General features: G+C 36.3%; 1 protein-coding gene across 1 annotated transcript in view; it reads right to left on the bottom strand.

The window, feature by feature from the left end:
* COL19A1 (collagen type XIX alpha 1 chain) overlaps window positions 1-22,071 on the bottom strand; it is a 193,480-nt gene that overhangs the window by 39,190 nt on the left and 132,219 nt on the right. Inside the window, exons 26-33 of the mRNA XM_053460355.1 lie at window positions 17,978-18,031; window positions 16,745-16,789; window positions 7,907-7,957; window positions 7,783-7,824; window positions 7,050-7,076; window positions 4,386-4,439; window positions 2,154-2,198; window positions 214-258 (exon numbers count right to left, since the gene is read on the bottom strand). Coding sequence (XP_053316330.1) covers window positions 214-258; window positions 2,154-2,198; window positions 4,386-4,439; window positions 7,050-7,076; window positions 7,783-7,824; window positions 7,907-7,957; window positions 16,745-16,789; window positions 17,978-18,031 — 363 coding nt within the window. The remainder of the gene's footprint in view (window positions 1-213; window positions 259-2,153; window positions 2,199-4,385; window positions 4,440-7,049; window positions 7,077-7,782; window positions 7,825-7,906; window positions 7,958-16,744; window positions 16,790-17,977; window positions 18,032-22,071) is intronic.

Raw genomic sequence — 22,071 nt, forward strand, 5'->3', positions numbered from 1 at the left:
TATGGCTTTGTTCCCTTGGGCCTCTCCTCTGTAGCTCTGTTAGAAACGTGTCTCTATTTCCCCGGGAGTCTCAAATCACCTATACTTTGTACCTCTGGGAGGTACAGTTTCCACATTGATATCAGCAGTGACAGTTCTCTGAGCTTTGAAATGTCTGTCTTCTCTGTTCTCTAGAATGTTCTGTAGCAAAGCAGATTTAATATGCATACTTACTGGTTCACCTGGAATTCCTGGTGGACCAGCAGCTCCGTTTCTCCCCTGTTAAAATGAAGAAAGATGTTTTAATCAAATGGCGTTATGCTACGTAAGGCAAGTTGCATTTGTTGTTGGCTTTCACTGCAGCTGTCTTGTTAACAAAAAACTAGAACGAATTGGGTGTTTTATTAGCATTTCTGTGGATATATATATATATTTGGACATTTGGACTCTGAATGGAAGCCTGGTTAAATAGAAGAAAGAGTTGTAGTGCAAGCACCATTGAGTGAACAGAAAATAGTAGTATGGTGTAAAATGAAACAAATGAAAATCTTTAAAAAGTGAAGCATTAGTAAAGTATAGAACCCTCTAAAAAAAGCTTACGAGACATGATTTCTAGGTTATGTGCCAGCTGTAAAATATCACAAGCCATGACTACCTGGCTCTTGGGATCTAAAATGATGGTAACAATACACATAAAACATGTTGTTGGACTTCTCTCTTCTTTATTATGCCATTTGGGAAATAGGAATCGAGGAACTGAAGCTGTTGTCTCTACATCGGGGGCTGATTCTATGCCAGAGAGTGTGGGGTCCCTACCTGGGGACAGAGTGTAGATGCCATGCTCCCAACGCCTGTTCAGCAGAGGGGGAGTGAGCACTGACTCGTGAGGAGGTTGAGGGGAGTGAGCACTACCAGGTGATGAGCTAAATGGCCACAGGGAACATCAGGTGGGGATTCTAATGAAGGCCACATCTAATAATCAATCCATGTAGATAGTTTAATTAAGCTTATTCTTTTCTTCGTCAGGATTATCATTTCATATTGCTTTTACTCTGACTCTATTACATGCATTTTAGCATTTATAAAATATGCCATGTTGATGTCTGTATGCTCTGGGCTAGAGGTTGAACCAGATACAGCATTAAGGCCTCAAGTGAATACTATTATCCCACTGATAAGAATCATCGGGATTACCCTCATCCATCATCTCGAATACAGCAAGCAGAAATGAAGTAGGGTAATTTCAGTTACAGTATGTCATGTGAAGACTCTCATAATTAAATACAAATTTTCTTTTCCAGTAAAGAGAATGACAAAATCCAATTCAATTATAGCTTCATAAGGTTGATTGGGAGAGACGGTCTTTGTTTTTTCATGAAAAGGCAACACAGATGTGTGCCCTCTGTTTCCTTGGCCATGGACTTCACGAAAGCTTCTCATGCTTGCTTGTTTTTTTTTTAGGGAGAAGAACAATGAAGTTCCCGTGAGCAATACAGACAGACTACAGAATAAATATGCACTATGCCCACTTTAAAGTTGCTGTTGTCAAACTATAAGATAAAATGTAGTGTCAAAAAGAAAATGAGTGCCTTTAATGGATTCTTCAAAACGGCCTTAGTCAAATTACTGGCATTTAATAAACGGAATCAATAGAATGTAACGTTTGCAGGTAATGATAGAATGTTATTCTAAAAAAAAGAGAATGTATCAATATATGGTTGTCAAAAGCTGTACTCTCCAAAAGGCTCCATTACTTGGGTGAAAACATTTACATATGAAGTGTTTGCAGACATGTTTGCCTGGCTCAAAGTGAAAGATTAATAACATTCCAGATAATTCAAAATTTGCTAATGGTTTCTAGAATATTTTTATGTAAATGAGGTCAAGATAAGGACATTAGTAAGCATGTCAATAGATGGGCAATCACAAGCTTAATCATTGCTATGCATAAAATTATTTATCCCTCTATTTAAACATATCTTTACAAAAGGGTCGCGCCTTATTCACTAAGGGTTGAATTGAGGAGATATTAGACAGATATTAGATAGATTTAACTATGCATTATGAAGGGCTAACCCTGCAAGCTTGCTATAAACGCAGTATAATGATTGTAATCTATACACATATTCAGCATAGTTCACCATTCAAATTACAGCATTACCAAAAGCACTTACTGGCGTCCCGGGAATTCCTGGTGGACCAATTTGTCCTCGATCTCCCTAGGACAGAAAATACACAAACAGTCATGTTTAGTAATCTAGTGCATGCTTTATTTATGAAATGGGGGAGACAAATGATATATTCATGGCTCAGAGAACAGCTGCTTGTCTTGTGCATTTTGTCAATGCTTAGTCTGGAATATAATTAATTAGCTAATCCATCTGACACTTCTTATCTCCCAAGTCTGATTCCTCTGTTATGCATTTCTCTTCTCACAGATAGGTATACATTACTGCATATGAATACGTGAACATCAAGGGAAGGAAGGCGATCTTGAATCAATTCACAATGCCAATGGTTATGACTTGATCACTCTCTTTGTATTTTATCTAGCTTCCATTGCCTTTAGGACTGTGTCTATCCAATTACAAATCTGGATAAGTAGAAATCAGTTTAAATAGCATTACAACAGTAAATTAGCTAGACCGAGGTTAATGTTTATACTGAATCCATTAGAGACAAAATACCTTTGCGCATCATACCTTTAAACTTATTGAAGTAATAATATACCCCAACTTTATCCCAAACTGAGTTCCACTGCCTACCAATTTTAAATATTCTTTTGATTTGGAAGGTATCGAGGGACTCATATTGTCTCCTGTCTTCCGGGATGAGAGCACCATGTTTACATTCAGAATACCCTAGAGCAGTTTACATGGAAACATCCCTGGTGCTTTTAAGCCTATAGGTCATTTTCTTTCTTATAACAATCAATAGAATAATATATTTTAAACATTATGTATAACTGTTGTGTCAAAAGTTATAGACAGTATATTGCTTGCATCACAAGGAATGTTCACAGAGACACGTCCAAATGGCCGGGGAAAAAAGAATTATTAATAACAATACAAAGAAATGTACACGGTATAAAATAAGACTGCACATTGCACTGATCTTAAATGTATACTGATGTTTTGCAATGCCTATAGTATATGGTTTATAGTTAATGATACATAAGCTCTTTTGAACATGCAAAGAATAGGCATATGTGTATCAGGGCTGCCATCGGGGGGGGTACCAGTACTTGGCCACAGAGAAGCAAGGCCACCGTGGACCCCTAGCTCCTCCAACTATTTTAGCACTGTGTCCATTTATCGGAATGATATATTGCACAGTTTCTGGTGAGTACATTTTCCTCCTCTTTTACATGCAGTCTTCTATGTCTTATCACTACTTCTGGTACTCTCCACACAAGACCTGGCTTTAGTTTGCAACACTTCAGCTGCAAAAGAGACGTCCCTCGGCTTCTGTTTATCTAATATGCAAGCCTTCCTAACACATTTCTTCAATAGCCAACTTCCTTGGCGGTACATGTCGTTGCAGAAGTGTGCCAATTTCATGATTGTTCTCCTCATCATGTCTATTTTGGTAAATTAAAAACCATCTTTCTGTTTTGTTAAATGTTTCCAAATATTAAAGGCATACTTGCCTCTCTATGAAACGGAACTTAGTTGAGACTTCACAGGTTTCTTGGAAAATCACCAACTTGGCTAAATCCCTTCCCCATTATGATATAACAGTATAATTTTCATCCATATGTAACAAAACAGAAGGCTGGCTTTACCATTACTCAAAATGCATTGTTTCAAGGTGAATGTTTCTTAAGTAAAACATAATGCACCGTGGCATTATTTAAAATACAATTAACGCATTTACCTCCTCAATTGCTTCTACTGGCAGAGCACTGAGACTTTCAATCCTCATAGATAACGCCTTTAAGACTGCATAGAAATGAAATCAATTCTGTATCTAAGTGTTCACACATATGTATAATGATGGATTTACTCTCATGGATAATTGTACCTATCCATCTGTTTATATCAAAGTCATGGAGGCATGTAGCTTATTTGTATGCAAAGCATATACCAACCTGTATTATGATTATGGAAATATGGAAATGAGTTACTGAGGGTTTTTCTGCCTTTTAGTCTAAACATAGTGAAAGATTTATGTTCTAGAAATATAGAAACGGGCTTATATTTTGGCTGCTTCAAAGACAGTGCACATCCAGTGCAGTTTGAATCACTGAAAATAAATAACAATATAAATAAGCACGTGAGCACCTGCTAAAAATACTTCACTGATTCCATGATTGAAAATATGTATCATCATGAGATAGCGGTAAAGCAGATAGAGGAATACAAATGGTGATGTGTAGGAGTAGTGTAAGGATATCATTGTCATACCTTCTCCCCTGGAAGACCTTCCAAGCCTGGCATTCCCATTGGACCTGGCTCACCCTGGAATAACAGATTATTTTACGATATGAGACAAAAGGCTTATGTTATTTAACACATAACGTTACGATGTTTTGGTCCAACTAAAGGCCTTCTAAGGTCTATGTACTGCTGCTATTCTGCCCTGACGGTCAAAGGCATACATGGGAACTTCCTATGGCTAGTCTTCTGGAATGTTTTCTGGAAGGGTGGCTATCTTCCCAAGTTTGGTCATATGTTATATTGTGTGACATCATTATACTATAATAATAATTAATTGAAACTATCTATAGCTTATTATTTGTCAAACAGTATAATTATTTGTGGAGATATTCACTTTAACCATGTTGTGACCAAAGCTCCCAAAACTTGAGCTTTCTGCCTTTATTGTACTACAAGTTAGTTCTACCATTAATCCCACTGCTTGTGTTAAATATATAATTATAATTAAGTATTATAATTAAGAGTGTTCTAATTTTATATTTGTACTGGGTTAGGTACATGGTGTGTTTTTTAACATTCTTTAACTTTTTTTTCACAGCTGTCTTCAGTGCAGACCCTAAGGATCTCTATTGTAACTAGAGGCTAACCCCGATGGCATCATGGCCTAATGTTATCTTATAGAAGCTGAGATCATAGTCTCAGTATGGTAGAACTAGCAGTATCTAAAAAGTATCTAACCGATCACTTGTATAGCTTCTTCTCGCTCCCTCCTTGCAGTCGACAACATAACCTTGGAGATAGGATGTTTACATAGCTGCTTCCATGCCATACACATCTTGTATATCAATTGTATCATTAAAAACCATTAAGTAGGTTTATTTTGCACTATATTAAAAAGTTAGACATCACTGGGTTGACATTTACAACTAAACAGTACATCTGTTACATGTTATTTGCAATACTAAAGGAGAGTACTGTGCAGCACCCATCTGTCTGGCATTCATAGGTTAATACAGTCCACAAAGCGAAAGAAGTAATTTTTATATGTCGACAGCTGTTTGACTGTTTGATCTCTCTGTATGTTCCTGTAATTGTAGGTAGCTTGTAAAGGTTATCAGAATTAAAATCTATTTTCTGTAAAATCCTAGCTTTTATGTAAACACATATCCTGAAGATGCAAAATTTATGATCGTGTGCAACACCATTTATGAATAATTTCTACATAGGTCTAATAAAAGTTATAAAAGGTATAAAGGATTCACTTTTCTCCAGGACAAATAGGTATAATAAAACACAGTAATAATGCATTACCTAAAGCGTGGGATAAGAGGGCATCAAACCTGTTTGAATTATGATGTGATCACATGCACCTCTAGACAAGGAATATAGGAAATGCTATGAAGCGTGAATTTACTTTTATCTCTTCCTAAGCAAAGCAATCGTTAAAGGCTAATTTTTTCCTATTTATTTTCACAAGAAAATATTGTAAAGTTAAATCAACTCTACAAGCCTCCTGCTTGTAAGCGAAAGAGGAAGGGTTTAAATAGCTATAAATGTACAATTAAGACCGTTTCAGTGAATGATGCAAGTAAAGGAGAGTTTTACCCATTTAAAGTGCTAACATTTTAAAGGCGGGTCAAAATTAACCCCCGGGGGACAGAGAGTTGGGAAATATATATATATATATATATATATATATATATATATATAGTGAAAAGGTCTTGTTTCAGTGCACTGTGTGTTATGTCTCACCCTTAACGGTTCTGTGCAAAAACTTAATGTATCATTTTTATGTTATATATAAAAGGTGCGTGTGAAGCTCTGAGTTTGCTGGAGACAGAGACTGTGGTACTAAAATAAACCTATCAGTAGCAGTGAGACTAGAATAACAGATCGTCAAACTGTAAGTGTTCTTTTAATTATTTTTATGCTTTGCTTGCCTGTGTGTTCAATTGCACAGATTTTTCATTTTAATATGCCAGAGCACCGTGCGCCTCTGAGTTGCCATTTTTAAATGAGTTAGAGATGCGCACTTGCTGATCAGATGGTTAGCATGCAACTTATGTGTGCTAGAAGCAATTCCATTGTTAAAAATGGTACAGTTTTTCATTTACGCCAGCCTATCGGCTTTTATCATAGTAAACTTATGGTTTGCGGAAAAAAATTGCCTGTTTAAAGTAGACAAATATGCGTTGCTTCATTGTAATTAAAATACAGCACATTCATATTCTTAATGTTGTGACTTGAACAGCTATTAGCCTCAACAGTACATATTGCATTGGGAATAGTATTTAAAAAATATTGGAGATACTATTATTATTTTATTCATATATTTCAAAAACATTAAATCCTATAAGGGGTATAAGGGACCTTTTTGGATACAGGAATATCATTCTGCTTACTCTTTTTGATTACTATTTATATTGCCTTCCTTATAAATGGTAGCGTTCATTCATTGCTAATTCATAAGCATATTTTAGGATGTATCTTCTTGCAGTGCATTTGTAATGTGTGATTATATCATTCAAATAGTATGTAATTGACAAACGTGTTAGTGGGGAGAAATGAGCTCAAACTTTAAAATTTCCCCTATGGGGGAGGGTTTTTTAGAATTTGTCTCAGACAAGAAGGAGCAATCATGTTAGGACTGTGTTTCTTGAGGTTAAGGGGATTTTATTGTTCATTACTTACCACAGGACCTTGGTCGCCTTTTGGACCCTACATGCAAACATCAAAATTATTAAGAGATAAGCACATGGCTATTTTTAGAAAAAAAAACTTCATTATTTCAAAAGGTTGCAAAATGTCCATCTTAATTTTGTATTTTATATAGTATATCAGTAACATGAATATTCTTACAATATTAGAACAAGAGCAATCTTTTGGGTCAAACCAAAGTAGAAATGGTTGTGAACAGGAGTAAGAAAAGCACAAAGAAAGTTCAAGATTTAGGAAAGTTGGAGAAAGATTGGGGAAAATGGGGAAATTAAAAGATGAAAAAAGTAATAAAGAATAGTAAGACATTCATGGAAAGTAGGTACGACAAGGTAAACAAAGTAGGTAGGTACTGAGATAGGATGAATGACAGAATAGGTAAAATGAACGTTAAAATGCAAGGCATAAAAATATGTAAAACATGAACTGATTAAAATATGATGTATCTGTCCCTCTTAAAGTTCTCCATATTCATTAATTACTTAAAGTTGTCCCAATCCCGTAAATTATGGGTGCATGAATCAGGAGATTAACTCCTCCGGTTTGCTTCAAGCCAGTTACTTGTGGGGAGCAGTAATGTTGCACAGTGTATTAATGCCCTATATAATATATTCATTTTAAATTGAGCTAAATTGGCCCAAAGGAAGGTCTAGTAAGAACATTTTGGATAACCTTAAATCAGTGTCAATTACAGAAGGGACATACTTACAGGAGGACCAGGTGGACCAGGGTAATTAGCAGAAGCAGCTCCCTACAGAATACATAAATATGTTATTTATATCATAAACAAAAAGTTAATTTATTGATTTAGGCATGCAGATAAAGCAACACACCTGTAACTTATAAAGACTCCCCATTCCATTTCTTTCTGTAAGTGGCATACCCTTTGGAAGAAAATATAAATTGTTACATGTTATATACTGTTACTTGCTATTGTTGATATATTCCCAGAAAAAAAGCATTGGTCACATTTAGAAGGGATTTGTTTACCCTTTTTTGACCTCATAGAAATGTACATGACCGTGGGAACAAATGGCATTTACAAATAAAATTGGTTGTGAACTCAGTCGATGAAAGAAAGGAGTATATAAAATCCTCGATGCAGACCATAAAGGTAGAATTTTTATGTAGTTTTCAACTAGGTGTGTCTAGTAGGCTGGTGTGCTTGAAGCCTGTATGTCATAAATATGTCTTCTTATATTAACATTCACTGTGGTCACATCAGATGTTTGAATACATTCTCTAATTGGAATGTAAGATACTAGCCCTAAATGTTGTGGCTGTTCACGTACGCAAACATTGATCTCATGGAAGAAATTGAACAGGCACTCATTGGCTTAAGTGAAAGCGATGTTGGAGATGAAAAAGTCAAGACAGCGAGACAGCATGAGTGACAGTGTGAGAGAAATTGAGTAAGATTGAGTGTTAGAGAATGAGTATGTGATTGTGAGTGTGAGTGCGTTAGTGAGAGCATGATTGAAAGAGTGTGAGAGTGTTAAAGTGCATGAGTGAGAGTGTGAGATCATGATTGAGAGTGTGACAGAGTGTGAGAGAGCCTGAATAGGACTAAGTGAGAGAAATAAGAGTTAGAGTGAGTATGAGAGTATGAATAGAAGAGAAAGTGAGAGAGTCTGTTAGTGTGGGAATGTGTGGGAATGTAAGAGAGCAGGAATGAGAGTGAGAGAGTGCAAGTGAGAAAGCGTGAGAGAAAGTGAACAAGTGAGTGAGCGTGTCAGAGAGCATGGATTAGATCGAGAGAGTTAGAGCTTGAGAGAGCATGAGAGAGTGAGTGAGAGTGAGTAAAAGTAAGTAAGAGTGTAAAAGCAACAAAATACAAATAATGGTGATGGAAGTAGGTGGAGCTAAATTATGCAGGTTGGGTAGAGCAGGTGGGGCTTTGAAAAAGTAAGCATGGTGAATTTATGTAAAAGTATGTAATTGAAGTTGAGCTGGAATTTCTTTTTTTTAACCAAATGTTGGCATCTATGATGAAATGTACATCTATAGGGCTTTTTTCTCATTATTTATGTGTGTGTGTGTGCAAACCTCTCTGGTATGTTTGTTCTAACCGAATCAATTTTAATATTTGTTCAGTAGCTGTAAGTTTTTATACATACGGAGACACACATATTAAGAAACTGAAAATGTGTTCTTTGAACTAAAGTTCTGAGAAAATAAATAAAAATATCAAAATGTTGAAAGGCTATGTTGGATTCCCACAAACTGCCATGTGGTCATCTGTGACAAAATTTAAAAAAAGGCAGATATTTTAAGGATAGCTTTTTCGATATATGCTTTGGCATAGCTGATGGCAGAACACTTATAAACATGTAGCCTTAATGTAATAAAGCACAGAATTTTTAAACATTAAAGCTCAAGTGTACAAAACCGCACGACTGGGTTTATATGCCTATTGTTCCTTACAGAGCTAATTTTTCTATGTTAGTGTCAAAAATGGTGTTAAGTAGAAGTGGTTTCACATTCAATATAAGAATAAAAGTTTAGTCTGGAAACCAAGCGCCCCATTGCTGTTTACAAAAGAGCAGTTCTTGAATCACAAAATACTGTAGATTGAGTACCGTGCACATAAAGTGGAACCATGGCTTTTTATAAAAATATACTTTCATTTTAACAGTAACTGAATGTTCTAACATAAATGTAGGCAGAACAGTTATAATTGCCTTAATTAATGCAATGACAAAGCGCCAACAGATTTTCTGCTGCTGTGACAAAAGGTATCTAAACATTTTAGTGCTTTCTATCTGTTTTACATGACTCCTGTGAAATTTGTTGAAAATATGAGTGTTATATACAGAGGCAAGAAAAAGTAAATGAACCCTTTGGAATACCTGTGTTTTTTGCATTAATTCATTAAATGTGGTGTCATCTACATCTAAGTTACAAGTATAGACAAACACAATGTGCTTAAGCACATAACACACAAACAATAATAATCTTTCATGTCATATTAAACACATCCATTACACATTCATAGTGTTGCTGGAAAAAGTAAGTGAACTCTTGGATTTAATAACTGGTCAAACTTCCTTTGGCAGCAATAACCTTAAACAAACGCTTCCGATAGTTGTAGCGCAGACCTGCACAATGCTCAGGAGGAATTTTTGGCCTTTCTTCTTTAAATAACTGCTAAAGCTCAGCCATCTTCCTAGGATGTCTGGTGTGAACGGCTCTCTTGAGGTCATTCCACATCTCCTTTATGGGTTAAGGTCTGGGGTCTGCTGTAGTAGATTTACTTTGATGTTTAGGGTCAGTATCTTTCTGCATTATACAACTTCTACTGAGCTTCAGCTGGTGGACAGCCACCCTGACATTATGCTTTATGATACCTTGATAAACTTGGAATTCATTGTCCCCTTGATGATGGCAAACTGTCCAGGCACTAAGGCAGCAAAACAGCCCAAAATCATGACGCAGTGTCCTTTTTATGCCATACATAGTGCTGCATTTTTTACTCAAACAATTCAACCTTAGTTGCATCAGTCCACAAAACATTTCCCCACTAGCATTGTAGAGTGTAAACGTGCTCTTTGACAAACTTCAGATGAACAGTGATGTTAAATTCTGACTCCAATTAGCTTTTGTTGAAGTGATTAGCCTAGGGGTCCACATACTTTTACCAACCCACACTGTAAATGTTTGAATGATGTATTCCATATGGACAATAAGAACAATACAATAATGATGAATATCATATTTTAAGATTTATACAAAAATTCTGGTAATTTCAAAGACTTCACCTTTTCTTACCATTGTACATGCTGCTAGCAAATCATTATATAAATTTTGGATGGAGTTGCTCCTTTAACATATGATATTGTAAGCAATACATTACAAAAAGACATTTACATTCATAAGGCATAATACATGCCTAAAATGCATTATTTTATTTCTTCACTACACAATGGGTTTGATTGATTACTTGACTTGCAGACATTTGTGCAGGTCTTGGTTTTTTTTAATCTCTTGATGTGCCTCTGTTATGCACGTCACGTAAGCCTCTGGATGGCTCCTTTCTCTTTCAGGTGCTGGCAACCTGCCACCGCCAATCTAGAACATGCAGCACAACTTTGATTCTTTCTGTTATTGATACATGAACAAATTGGCTTTGGGTAAAAAAGATGCACCCAACTGTTTGGTACTTTAAAAATGTAAGTATGAATATTATACACCCCAAACTTCAAAGATGAATTTCTTACGTCCAAGAGAATGGAATTGTTTGTAAGAATATGTCAGGATACTGCGCAACAGATTATATGGTTAAGACTATCTGGCACGTTTTGCAGATCCAAGCCATTTTTCTTGCTTTTATCTAAAGTCAACCAAGCAACTGTAAGTTATTAGTCTTCTGCCTCTAGTCTTCCTAAAACAGTTTTCATAGAAGAAGAGAAATGTAGATAAACAGAATAGAGTCCGTTTGATAGAGGAATATTTTTCAATGTTATTGTATCTCTTAGCTCCTGATAGGTAGGTGAGACAGCACATTAAGCACAGCTATGGTGGTAAAAAAACCCCAACGAACTATGAAGACAACACCTTATCTACGATGCATTAAATTACAACAATAAAAAAAATATATATAGAATGGAAATGAACATCCCCTTTAATGTTCAAAGATTCTTAGACATTTTATTAGTTTTACTGTCTCGATATATTTTTGGCATATAATGCGTTTTTACATTTTGTAATTACACAAGGTGTATAACCAACACCAGGAGTTTCTACTGCAAAATTAGATGAGATGGCCCTGCATAATGTGTAGTAATATCTCTTCCCATATTACCTATGCATTATACAGGACCACCTTAGCCCTTCTCAGGTTGAGCCTTCATACATGTTCAATGCTACTGCAAACTTCTGCAAAAAGCTGATTTTGTGAATACACAGCAGCCACAGTTTTAATAATGGAGAATCATTTTGTTCCAAAAAAAAACCCCTTTTTATTTGCAGAATTATCAAAATCAACTGATTCTTTATTGCATTGCTAAGGAAGTCTGTTTTGATCCATAGACTTTCATTCATTAAAGTGTCCACTAGGTGATTAAGACCTAGCCATTTTATTCAATTCAGTATTATAAGGAGTCAGGGTATTTGTAAAGTAGATTGGAGCACCGGCAGAATCGGTAGCGCTGTTACATTACATTGCACATGTGCTACCTAAAAATACATTAGTCATAAGAGTAAAACAAAAATAAATCCTAAACTTATTTTGGGTTTTTTTTTACATAGTAATTTATGTAGAAAAGAGAATCACAATATTGAATTTCAAGGTAAAACTTTATATTTTGACTATCTCACCAGACCAGAGTTTGGTTCTATCTTTTTTATAATAGGTGTGTGGAGGAGGTTTTGATGAGCTCTCCAAATGATCACACTGTAATGAGTTCTATGACAGGTATGTTAAATTTATTACTAAAATAACCGCTGACCTATTTTAAAAATTATTAAAGCAAAAGACTGCTTAAGTTGTATTTGCTAATGTGTTTTCTTCATAAAAGTTCTACTTTTAGCAGTTTAAATCTTCCATTTGCAGTTTAATGCAAAATGTAATTCAATATTATCAAAAAATGTTACACTTTACAAAACAAAATAAATTAGTTGTTTTATTGTAGATATGATTCGATTTCTTTTCTTTGCCTTGCTCTTCTGAGGTTCCCTTTTACGTGCACCAACAAAATTCATTATGTTATGGGTTGATGCATCACATATCCTCAAACGTCACTTGATAACTCTGACAATAGAAGTCATCTTTGGTATTAAACATTTAAAATTATTTGTTATGATAAAGGGGAATTGTCTCCACATCGAAAGAAAATATCTTGGAGATTTAGGATCTTGAGTAGGGCACTGCTTTCATTGGCTTTATTTGCTGTAACACATATTTGCACTTAGCCTGCAAAGGTGACGTATTATTTTACTATATGTGATGTACATCGATCAGCCATAACATTATGACCACCTGCCTAAAATTGCACAGGTCCCCTTTTGCTGGCAAAACAGCTGTGACCTATTGAGCCATGTACTCCACTAGCCCTTTCAAGGTGTGCTGCGGTATCTGGCACCAAGACATTAGAAGCAGATCCTTTAAGTCCGGTCAGTTGCAAGGCGGGGCCTCCATGGACGCATCTTGGTGCCATGTATTCTCCAGGTAAGCGACGTACCCGGCCATCCACACGATGAAAAAGAAAACGTTATTCACTAGACCAGGCCACCTTCTTCCATTGCTCCATGGTCCAGTTCTTATGCGCACATGCTCATTGTAGGCGGTTGTCGGCAATGGACAGGGGTCAGCATGCGGCTACGCAGCCCCACACGCAACAAACTGCAATGCACTGTGTGTTCTGGCACCTTTCTGAAACAGCATCGACTTTTTCAGCAATTTTAGCACAGTAGCTCGTCTGCTGGATTTGACCACACAGGCCAGCCTTCGTCCCCCACGTGCATCAATGAAACTTGGCCGCAGATGACCTCGTCCTCGGTTCACTGCTTTTCCTTCCTTGGATCACTTTTGATAGGTACTGACCACTGCAGGCCTGGAACACCCCACAAGAGTTGCAGTTTTGGAGATGCTGCGGCCCAGTTGTCTACCCATCACAATTTGGCCCTTTTCAAAGTCCCTCAGATCCTTACGCTTGACCATTTTTCCTGCTTCTAACACTTTGAAGGCTAAATGTTAACTTGCTGCCTAATAGATCCTACCCACTGACAGGTACCATAATAACAAAATTATCAGTGTGGTTCACTTCACCTGTCAGTTGTCATAATCATATCTTGGAACTCTCTGGGTTTCACCGGAATAATTCCAGGAGAAGCGCCGCTTCTCTGGTTCTCCAGGTCAACACTTGAATACCCTGGGTAGCGGGATCTTGACAGGCCTCACTCCCCACCCATTTCCCCTTGAAATGGGGGTGTTTCCCACAATGTCAGGAGACAGTATTGACTTACCACCATAGCAAATCCCCATTTTATACATAAGTCTAATTGTTGTGATGTTTCTTAAAAGTTTTAGAAACAGTAAGGAAAAGTTGGCATATGCCTCGAGAGTCTCTGGCCAAACTCAGGTCTCGGGACCAGTGGCATCATAACACAGCTCAGTTAAAAGTTGATTTCATGAGCAGTCTTCTAAGATACTTGCGAGATGACAGATCGAAACCAAACTGCTTCTTTTTTATCACATCGGACTGCAATAGTTTAATTTACTCTTAGGTTCCTTTCTTTCATTACTTGAAACTGCTTTTAGATATTTGTCTCGATGAAAAACACACAATATTAACTCTAGACACTTTAGTGGTCAAGTTTGAACACTAGCTGGATATAGGCAATAAACACAAACTCTTTTGAACCCATAAATACAATGAAGAGTTATCCCAGTGTTAAGGATTATTTTGTTGGATAAAAACCCCACAGTGCTCACTGACAAAAATCTACTAGATAATCTATATTGAACTTCATGTCAAAGTTTGGAGTATGCTTTATTCTTTTGAACAAAGTATGATAAAAGCTCATACGCATTTCAGATCCTCTGAGATGTTTGCCTTTTCTACTTCCTACATGCCTAGCATAAATCCAGTGTGAGATGCGGGGAGAATACAAGGTGGAGGTGTAAGGGCTTAGCAAAGCACGGAGAATAATTAGCCATGAACAAAGCACATATTTAACCAAAGAATTAACAATATGCAAGTTATAAAACACCAGCTGGCGCGCTTATTTTAATTCCAGCAACTGTCTTCTGTTTTGTTTTTTTCCATAGGGAGAATTTTGTTCTCCATTTAAATGGATCTGTGATACTTCTCAATAGGCAGCTAAGGTAATATTGTCCCAGCTATTATAAAAAAGGTAAGTATAAATATATATATGTGTTGTACATTTCATATTGGCTTACAGGATAATTGTATAACCCAAAAAGCATAGAAGGCATACACATTCAGATTCCTGGGTTGCTGCTAGAATAATAATGTACAATAAGTACAAGAATAAGCAAGAATTCAGCTCATATCTAGTGAATACCATTCAAAAAAACCACCAATCTAAATCTAAATTGCTTGAGGGTCTCATTAGGGTTAAAATGCAGTGCAGTCCCACTGATTCAGCTCCTTGATAAGCACTATAGCCATAATAAATTAGATAGGACTTGCCAAATTTGGGATACTTTGATGTAGTTGTGTCCTAAGCAATATATGGCCATATAGTGTGATGGAATCCCCAATATTAAAGCCCTATGTGTTTTTTAATGGTATTTGCTGGGTACTTATAGGTTAACTGTATGTCATAGAAAAGTGTGCCTGGGGATAAACTATTAAGTAAAATACATAAAATGACCAAGCCATTGGTTTGAATGTAAATTTTGATTTCAGAACATCAGAAAGTAACAATTTAATGACAAGACTAGCCTTTACTGTTTAGTTTCATAAGGGTCCCTATGACACTAAGATTAAACTACCCAGTGTGATCTGCAATTCAAACAGAGTGACTTGGCTATTATGGTAGACTGAAGAGCTAGCAATTAAGACAAACTAGAAGGCTGGCTTTTCACGCTGTTGAATGAATTACTCACTGAAAAGGGTTTATTAACGTGTCAAAATAAAAGAACACAGCTATTTTGGATGTTTGACAACAGGGGTAAATGTACTTTTAAGAAACCATAGAACACCTTTAATGTTAAAAACAAAAACATTTTGCGGTTTGTATATAAGTACATGGCGTATTCAAGAGCTGTGAAAGAACAATATTATAATTAAGAAACTAAGAGCTTTCAAGTGAAATTATGCTTTAATAAAACTGGCTTATGATCTTCATCATGATTGTTGCATGAGTGCTAATTTATGGATCTTCATGTGCTGTACCAGCTGCATGCAGCGACAAAATAATGAAGTTTCATAAGCTGTGTATACCTTTCAAGCACAGAAAATAGTTTGTGGTCTCCCACTCTCTCTCTTCCCCTATCTCCCTCTCCATTGATCCATCTATCAATCTATTTAAATACAGGTGTATATACACTCTAAATCTGGTATTGATTGCCACGTTCAAAGTTTACTCAACATGCAGGTGGAATAGTACAAAACACACTTCAGAGGGTGGTACATGGTATAAAACTTAACTCACTAAGCAGGACACCTTAGTAATCAAGGTTCACTTGATTAACTTTAATATGGTGAATCAAAAAGTTGTGTTAAGCTTCTTAAAGAAGGGCACGAGGGATGAACTCTTGTATGCACTTGAGATGTTGGAGAAGATATGATCCATGTACTATAATGTTCTTGTCATTTTAGGCAGATGGAGCCAACACAAGAGACTGGTCAATGTGCCCTCCATACAGGCAAAGGGTAATGGCTGGTAATAGGTAAGGGTACACTTAAACTAGTTCCAGCTCTGGCTTGAAAGCAAGGCAGACTAGGCAAGAGGCTTAAACGTGGCTTAAGCACACGCTGGCCCACCCAGTGCTACTTTAGTGTCCATGTATGTCAACCTTTACTCATTATATTGCAGTCACCCAGACAATGCACCAACAAACTATTAATGCCTTCACCACCAACTAAGGGATGGAGTCAAATTAATTGAAGCATTTAATGGAACTGATGAACGGTAGACATGGCAAAACTATGGTGTGAAATCTAAAAAATAATAAACAATAATTGCAACATAAAACCACTCACAGGGGGTCCAGGCGGTCCAGGTTTCCCAGTGGGCCCTTCGCTACCCTAGGATTTTAGAGAAAATAAACATTAGGCTAAATCATTTGAAAAAATGACCTTATTATTTGGAAAACAAAAGTGTTATTAAACAAAATATGTCTTAAAAAACAGATCTTGTTTATTTCTGCATTATTGCGGTTCAAGCTATACGGCTGGTATTTAATCAGTTTCATATGCAGATTTTAGTTGTGAATTTACTCATCAAAATGCTGATAGCCCAGCAGCTGTTCCGTTCGAAATTGGAGCTTACAGTAACTCTTTTAATGATACCGTTCATGATATCAGTGGCTTTGGGGTACCAAGACATTCTCATTGTCTCTGTCTCTCTATGTGTTCTGTAGCCAGATGTACTACTATATAAATCAACCAGAGAAACAATTCTCGGAAGAGCACTATCCAGCCATATGTGTTTTCCAGTCATCTAAAAGGAGAAACTCACAATGTTCGAAAGAAATCCTGATTAGTATATAGAGGGAGTTTAATTGTCAAGTTCTAGAATTTAGACACAGGCTGACATTTGTTATAATATTATGTATTCATATTATAGTGGACATGCTACCTTAAGTAAATTTGATCTTTAACAATAAAATTGTGATAGCATTTTTAATACACTATGTGAAAGCTTATTTGTGAGGGAAAATAAAAACAAATCTCTTGGCAAAATGCTGTGTTTTGTCCATTTATAACATTTTTCACGTCATACTTCTCACATCTACACTGGTTAAACAGAAGATTACAAAAGCTATAAGGTAAGCAGCCAGGCAAGGATACATTATACCCTCATCAGAAAAGTCAGGAAATTCTATGTACAAAAATATATGTATTGTCTTTAAAACAGTCTATGATGTTCGATGTAAATGTTGAAACAGAAAAACAACATATAGGGGATTATTTTGTGCTGTATTTGTATTTTTTGGTACAATGGCAATCAACGTTGTAAAAATAACCCCCTACACACACAGGCAAGTAAATATATGTACATAGATGAGTTAAAACCCTGTTTTTATATATACACATAGACCCAAGGTTAAAAGGTTCAAAATATTGCTACAAATATAAATATATGTCTTCCCTACCTTAAACTAAAAAAGTATTTTTATAGAAATCACTAAACCTGAATAAAATACATCACATAGTGGAGTTATGCTCATGCTCCCTTTTGCACCTCTTATAACAGTCAATTAGTACTTGTACCTTTTCTCCTTTGGGTCCTGCAGTCCCTGGATGTCCAGGTCTCCCGAACTGCCCCTGTAAAAATCAAGTAAATTGGGATGGTAAACAAGAATAAAAAGCTTTTGCACAACCAATTTGTTCTGAAAAGTTGAACTTTTTCGAGGTCAGTCTAACCCAATTAAGTTTTCCAAGACGCATCTTCCTTTTCTGACTGATAAAACAGCTGCACATTACTGATAAGCCTCACCGATTGAGAGAGTACAATGCGGTGCCTGGTTTATTTCTTCACCTTGGATGATCAAATGTAAAGACCCCTACCTGTTGTATGTTGATACAGTGAAAAGTTCGTTTTATTGCTTGAATTGAAATGTGCATATCATTAGCATTTTTAGCTTCCATAAATATCTGTAAAACGTATGTACTCTCAACCAACAGAAGAGAACCGAACTTTGGCAGTGACTTTTATGCCACTGGGAATGTCTGCAGAAAGCACCAACCGCAGTGCTGGTGTGTTTACGGGAAATCATTTTTTAGGTTCACAGCACAAATGTTAAATACATTTTCTTTTCTGGAGCTTTTAATTACTATGAATTTTAAACAAGAATTTCTATTAGCAGCGATAACATAGCATTACGCTGTCTGTCGGAATTATTATTCTTTTTATATTTTTATTTGAACTTAATATTGTCTTATTTTTGTGGTGCTAATAACATTCTGCATATAATATACAGAACTAGAAAATTACTTTCTTTAGTACCTTTCCCTCATTAACAATGAAGAATTGGTCATAAAAAACCTGTAGCAACAGTGGGACATTTGAAAAAATACTATAAAAATCAATTGAATGTTTCACATTTAACACCTGGATTATGACTACATAACCTTGGATGAGGTACAGATACCTGATGGTTAAGCTTCTTGGATCTGCTCAGCAAGTTGCATTTAGAATGTGCCTACTGGAACTATCCTTTGAAAGGAGGTTCGCCCTTGTGCTTTGGTTCCTGTGGATCCCAGATCTTTCCCACTATGTGTTGGTCTCATCAATTCAGAGAGCAGTAGATATAAGAACTAATACAGTAGTAGTTTGACGGAAAGTTAAGCTATTCTATTTCAGGTTTAGAAAAAATTCTGGTTCTGGATAAGCAAGACATTTTGACATTTTTGGAAATGTCCTTTATACAAAACATCTATTGTGTTCCTTCTGCATGTACGCACAATGCCATCAAAGCCCTGAAAGCCCAAGAATCAGTTTACGAGATATTCCTATATCATGAGTAGATACACTAAAGGGAGGCAATATTGTGCAAGATCACAAATGGCACAGGGTATGATACATGCAGCATTACACAAAGTGTGTATATTCATTTTGACATATTCATTGACAGGTAGTTTTTGTACCCAGGAGAATGCCATCTGGAGGCACATATTCACCACTGTCAATGCTGTGACAAAACTTCACAGAACAGAATTTAACTGTGAAATACAGTCACAGATAGCAAGGGAAAGTGACAGCAAAGGAGGAAACATTTGCAAAGCATCAGAGAGGAATGGGTGATTACTAATAAACATTTATCCTAGGAACATAACGTTCTCAGGAGGTGGATCATGAGTCCACAATAATCTCATGGGATCTATGAGCCTGACAAATGATTTAGTGACAGTGTCACAGCAGTCTTAGATCAGGGTCATCAACACCCATCAAGCATATCCTTGTTGTGTCAGCTGTGCTTATCTTAAAAAATGTTCCTGAGGTGTCTGGGCAGAAGGATACCATGCAGCAGACACTCAGTCTGGAGTTGCCAACCAGTGAGGAACGCATGACCAAGTTGATGCTATGTAATGCCCATGTCATCAGGGATAATTTGTTGTTAGAACAAATGGCCAATGCCCTGGAATCCATTGCAAAATAGGAAACCCTGCTCCATCAACTCCATACATTAAAACACTGTTTGTGGATATGTGATTGCTACTTTATGTCATAAAGCAATGCATTCACAGATCATTCTGCCCTATAGGTCTAAGCCCCTATCTCTAATAGCCACTGTGCTAGAGCCCCTGAAGCTACTGTATCTGCCAACTAAGAGACAAGAGCAGAAACACAATGCAAAATAGCGGGCTTCACTGATGAGAAATCAGCTCAATCATTTCAATAAAACCTAATATTTATTATTAAAGTTAAAAGTATTTAGCTGCATGTAGGTAGAAAATAATATACAGAACAGTACAACAATACACCGTAACACATACCATTGAGTTGACAATGACTTTTTTATAATGTGCGCTAATAGTAAGAGAGAAGAAGAGGGCCACATGTTCCAAAATTTCTTAAAATGAAATTGAGGATTATTTAAACGTTAACACAGCATTTAGACCTAGATATAACTTTTTGTCAGAAGACAACATTTCAAATAAACTTTTGTACTTATTGCCATGTTTGTAGTTAAAGAAAGAAACAGAATTGGCAGACATAGTTGCTGCTGGCAGCTACTGTACCGGTAGTTTAAATTGAAATGCAAATTATAATCTCAATGGTTTTCTGATTTCCAGGATTCCTGGACCTGACATTTGAAGGTTATTATTACTACTATTTATCTCAAATATTCTCGCTATTTGTTTTTGACAAAATGAATGTGTTTCATAGCATTAACCATTTAATTAGCAGAAGGGTTAGAGACATTAATTGCTTCTTTGAAGTGTAAATGGTTAAAACGCTTTAAAATTAATGCTTTTCGTGTCACTATATCATATTCTACTTGAAGATTTCAGCTTACTTGTTAACTAAAATAATTTCTTTTCTTTTAACCATTCGTCACCGAGAAATGTATCACTGCAATGACTATGTGTAGATGTGACCGAGTTACAAGGGCTACGAAGGAGCTCACAAAACCTATCACTCCATATCAGCAATCGGTCTGCTCTGATAAGACAGACAATAAACCGCTCAGTATTCCTCAAATCAAATCAACCAAGAGCCACATTGTAAAAAAAAGTAACCTTATCAACTGAAATAGGAAGGATTTTAAACAAAATTCAACATACAACAGCTTCAGACTTCACAGTACTTTGTGGGATTTTAAACAACATTGTATATTTAAGGTCTCCCTATATGTACCATGTTTTGTACCATGTTTCAGTTTAACAACAGCTTGGTGATTATAGAGGTTGCCCAGCCAGTGGCTTAAAGCTAAATGAGGCCTGCTTGAAAAAATACATCTTTTATATCGCCTACACAAACATTTTTCCTTAGTGAGTTTGTTAACCACCTTTCTCAACCAACCAACCAACCAACCCTTGTGATCAAGATATTTAAGAATATTATACATTTATCTGCTCCCTTCATCCTGTGTCTTATGACAGCTTTAATATTGCACAACTAAATTCTACCCCACGATTGCCAAGAATGCGTGCAAACCCTACCAAGACAAAGTGTACCAGTAAATTAAATTGCTTGTCCTGGCTTAATTGTACAAGACATTTGATAATTCCATTGTTTCCTAGAATAAACGTTGCCTAGTGCCTACCATTGACACTCTACTAAATTGAGGTCTTGAATAGAAAGAACATCAAGACAAAGCAAGCCATATTGCATTAAAAATTCTGATTTATCACAGCCCTCTTATCATTTGAATTAAACACATTAAAGAAGAAATTAATTAGTATTTGCTTTAATAGCATAACGTGAACATTGTTCAGTAAAGTGCCAAGTTAATTATCAGAAACCATTGATCATTTGGTTTGCATTTGCTTTTCATCCACCCTTGAAATAAATAGTTATATGAGAAATTCACGCTGAGCTGTTCAGGCGTATCTAATTCCATGGTCTACAATTATCAAAAGCTGCATTTTAAAACCTACTTTGTTTCTTGTTCTTATCAATGGAGATCACATAATGAGGCGTTTATCACTTGACTACAGCATGACAGTCATTTTTTTCTTCCCTAAACGGGACATACCAAGACACTTAGGACAATGCTATGCTTCCAACTCCGTGGGAAGCGTTTTGGGAAGGCCCTTTTCTATTCCAGCATGACTATGCCCTGGTGCACAAAGCAAAGTCCATAAAAGACATAGTTGGATGAATTTGGTGTGAAAGAACTTGACTGGCCCGCAAAGGG

The sequence above is a fragment of the Spea bombifrons genome, chromosome 3, assembly GCF_027358695.1.
Source record: "Spea bombifrons isolate aSpeBom1 chromosome 3, aSpeBom1.2.pri, whole genome shotgun sequence".
In the NCBI taxonomy this organism is placed as follows: domain Eukaryota; kingdom Metazoa; phylum Chordata; class Amphibia; order Anura; family Pelobatidae; genus Spea; species Spea bombifrons.